This window comes from Papilio polytes, unplaced genomic scaffold (genome assembly GCF_000836215.1).
Source record: "Papilio polytes unplaced genomic scaffold, Ppol_1.0 DF823398.1, whole genome shotgun sequence".
Lineage (NCBI taxonomy): Eukaryota > Metazoa > Arthropoda > Insecta > Lepidoptera > Papilionidae > Papilio > Papilio polytes.
The window spans coordinates 1-3,846 of NW_013525806.1; the positions used below are offsets into that span (position 1 = coordinate 1).

General features: G+C 35.8%; 1 protein-coding gene across 1 annotated transcript; it reads left to right on the top strand.

The window, feature by feature from the left end:
• Window positions 1–897: 897 nt before the first annotated feature.
• LOC106104934 (collagen type IV alpha-3-binding protein-like) lies at window positions 898–2,745 on the top strand (the record flags this gene model as incomplete). Its single annotated transcript, XM_013285132.1, has 3 exons — window positions 898–1,081; window positions 1,678–1,784; window positions 2,624–2,745. Coding segments are annotated over exons 1-3 (346 nt in total), but the record flags the coding sequence as incomplete, so codon positions are not given.
• Window positions 2,746–3,846: the final 1,101 nt, after the last annotated feature.

Below are 3,846 nucleotides of genomic sequence, written 5' to 3' on the forward strand. Positions count from 1 at the left end.
ATCCTATCTGAAACACCTTATTTGACCTAACACTAACAGCCAAATACTGAAACGACATTTAAGTAGTTACTAGCGCATTAAACTCCAAATTTTATTAAAATTTAACGTCGGCGCTTGCGAAGCGAATTGATTAAGATAAAGCTGACTGTATTCTTACGGATAATATTACAAACTAGCCGTTGCTCGCGACTTCGTCCGCATAAAAATATAAAATTACAAAAATACCGCCTATGTTATTCAGTAATCATGTAGCATTAAAACGGTGAAAGAAATGTAATTGGCCAAGTACTTTTCGAGTTATTTCCATACATATAAAAATTCCAATCTTTCTTATTTACAATTATAGTATAGAGTGGTAAAGGTGAACTTAGAGATGGATGGATTGAGTGAAAGTAGACATAGTAAAGGAATGTTGACTGAGATGACGTATGATAAAGTTATGTGGAGGACAAAAACCTGTTGCTCAAACCGTACGGGTAAAGAGTAGGGGATAAAGAGAAAGATGATGATATTTTTTTTTATATAATATAAGGTGGCAAACGAGCAAGCGGCCACCTGTATCCATCGAAATGGAAAGCGACCGCTGCCCATAAACATCGGCAATTGCAGATGCGTTGCCTACCCTTAATTGACGGAGATGAAGACGCACATAAAGAGGACATTTCCCCTTCCTATGCGTCTCCTCCACCGTCAAATCCACTTTTCCTTCCAATCCTCTTCTCTTAAGAAAAGGGTGGAAAGGGAAAGGCATTAAAGTTAGGCCTCCGGCACCACACTCATCAGACGAAACGCGGAATTGCTTCCACTTCACGCCTGTCTTCTGTGTGGTCATGAAGTGGAAGATATATAGAGAAATGTTTGTTACGGCTATATTTTTTATATTTAATGTGTTTTCAAGGAAGGGCCGCATTCAACGTTGCCGGACGACGAGTTCTACGATGCGGTGGAGACTGGCTTCGATAAGATGGAGGAAGAGCGGTGCGCTCGCGTTGTTCCGCCCGCGGAGCGTACCCGCGACCAGGTGGAGTTGCCGCCACCAGCGCTCGACAACCGCCTCACAGTGCACCCACTATGGCCGGAGGTTAGTTTATTATATTGTTGATGTTCCAAAGACATAGAAAACTATAGACGAGGTATTGAATAAAGTTTTTCACCGTTACTTTCTCTGAAACGTACTATATCACTTGCCAAGATTATTGCCACTACGTCGTTGATTAATAAAATATTTTACAAAATTATAATAATCGCCTTATGTTAGAAAATAAACTAAACAGTGTTTCAAAATAAAATATAAACATTTATCAATAGTATCTACATATATAGCGTTAGTGTGATTATGTCAAAAATGTTTACTGTTATTGTTCTTGTAAATATTTTATGCAAAATGTCCACTTAATGGCCTTTAAGCGAGTTATAAGCCACTCTCACATCTTACTTCTTAATAATATTAGAAATGCACAAGTTTAAATGGATGGATGTTTGTTAGAGTTTGTAGCCTAAACGGCTGAACGAATCTAGATGAAATTTGGCATAGACACAGAGGATAGTCTGTAAGAACACATAGGCTACTCACTTTTGTTTCTTTTAATTGCACGCGGACGGAGTCGCTGGCGAAAGCTAGTACATTATATATAAACTTACGCAGCATTTTAATATGTTATTTTATACAATTTACAGATAAACAGAATATCAACGGAGCAGATACAGGCAGCGTTCGAGGAAGTAGGAGGAGGTATCGGCTGGCAGCTGTTCGCAGAGGAGGGCGATATGAGGATGTACAGGAGGTGAGGTTTTTAACCTTGAATTTATAAGTAGTTTTAATGTAATGTCTAGTGATTACAGATGTAGGTGAGTTTGGAATGTAATACTAGTTTTAGTATAAGATTGATACAAATATTGGAAGATGTTATGTCTTAATTTTTTATTGCTCTTCCCAATACTACTGTTGCAGGCCTCGTAGTAATAAACTACACAGGTAAGATTCGGATTGTAATATGGGAAGCCATGATCCATTATGTACTATTGTACATATGTACGTTTTAACATTATGGTGGAGGGTACCATTCTTATGTACATTAATTAAAGTTGTGTTTGTAAATAACTTGTTTCAAAGGTTAAGTAAAAAAATTATATATGTTTATCATTTTTTGTGTTTATTAATGAAGAAGTTAGTATTGATCTTTTTATTTTTCTTGAACATATGAAAAGCCATATCTTTATGTAGCGTAAGTAATAGTATACCATAAAATGAATGCTAGGCCTAGAAGCTTCTATCGTATTACAACACATTGTACTGTACGCATTGAAACTAGTTCCATATTTTCCCGCAATATGTCAGTTTTAAAAGACTTCAAAAAGATGTTTTTTTAATGATTAAGTTGAGATTTATAATCCGACTAGCTTTTGCCCGCGACACCGTCCGTATGGAGTAAAAAAAAAAAATTAAGTAGCCTATGCATTCTATGTCAAATTTCTTCGTGATCCCTTCTGTTATTTAGGCTACAAACTCTAACATTCATCCATCTATACTTTCGCATTTATAATATTAGTGAAATTTGAATTATTTGTGTTCTTTATGTGACTTTATATCAGTTTATTACAGTATTGTGTGTGTACTTTCCAGGGAGATGGAGGTGGACGGCATGGTGATGGACCCGCTGAAGGCGATGCACAAAGTGCGCGGCGTGTCTGCGCGCGAGATGTGCCACTACTTCTTTAATCCGCGGTACCGATACGAATGGGAGAGTGAGTGTTGTTCATTAAAATTACCTCTTATTTAAGACTAGCTGTTCCAGTGCGGCTTCATCCGCATTAAATGTCAAAATTCAAATTCACAAATGACTATTGCTTCCTTGATGTTGGCAGCAATATATGGTCTCTTCCCACATTAGGGTTTTTATCCAAAATATTTACCCCCTAAGTTTATTGGCGTGAAAATATATAGCCTAAAGCGTGACGGAAGTGTAGGGCTTTTTATTAAAAAAAGAATTGTTTAAAAATATGGTGTAATTGCGGACATCTTAGACAACAAAGAAGTATTTGTTTACGCTTTATTATAATACTATAGATAATTTGTTGCTTTCAACGTAAAATATTGTATGTAGATTTACGTTTAGTAAATTTTATTAAATAATTATTATATTGAATAAATAATATTAAATATTAAACTTGTGAACTTCGTCCTCGTTAAATTAAAAAAAATATTTAAAAATACAGCTTAGTTAAAGTATATTTGAAATCGGCCTAGTATTTTCTAAGTTATAATACATACAAAAATAAATATCTTTACTCATTATAATATTAGTATTAAGATAAATGACTACGATTAAAGACAAACAAAATCTACAATCCTTTTTAATGTTACTTTAAAATTTACACACAAAGTATTTATCAAGTTTATTAAGAATAATTGCAAAATTGTTGCTTACGATTAGATTGTTCCGTGACATCTAAAAAAACTTTCAACTAACATTTATACCACCACCAATTTTCCTAACTGTACATTATACAAAAACAGATTGCAAACTGTATTTGTAAAGAGATTTGTATTTTTTTTATATCATAAGGTGACAAACGAGCAAGCGGCCACCTGAATCCGCCAAAATGGCGAAGCGATCGCTGCCCATAGACATCCGCGATCGCAGATGCGTTGCCTACCCTTATCCGACGGAGGAGGAGACGCACATAAAGAGGATATTGTCCCTTCCTATGAATCTCCTTCGCGGTCAAATCCACTTCCCCTTCCCATCCTTCCCTTATAAGAAAAGGGTGGTAAAGAGAAAGGGACTTAAATTAGGCCTCCGGCACCACATTCATCAGACGAAACACGGCATTGCTTCCATTTGA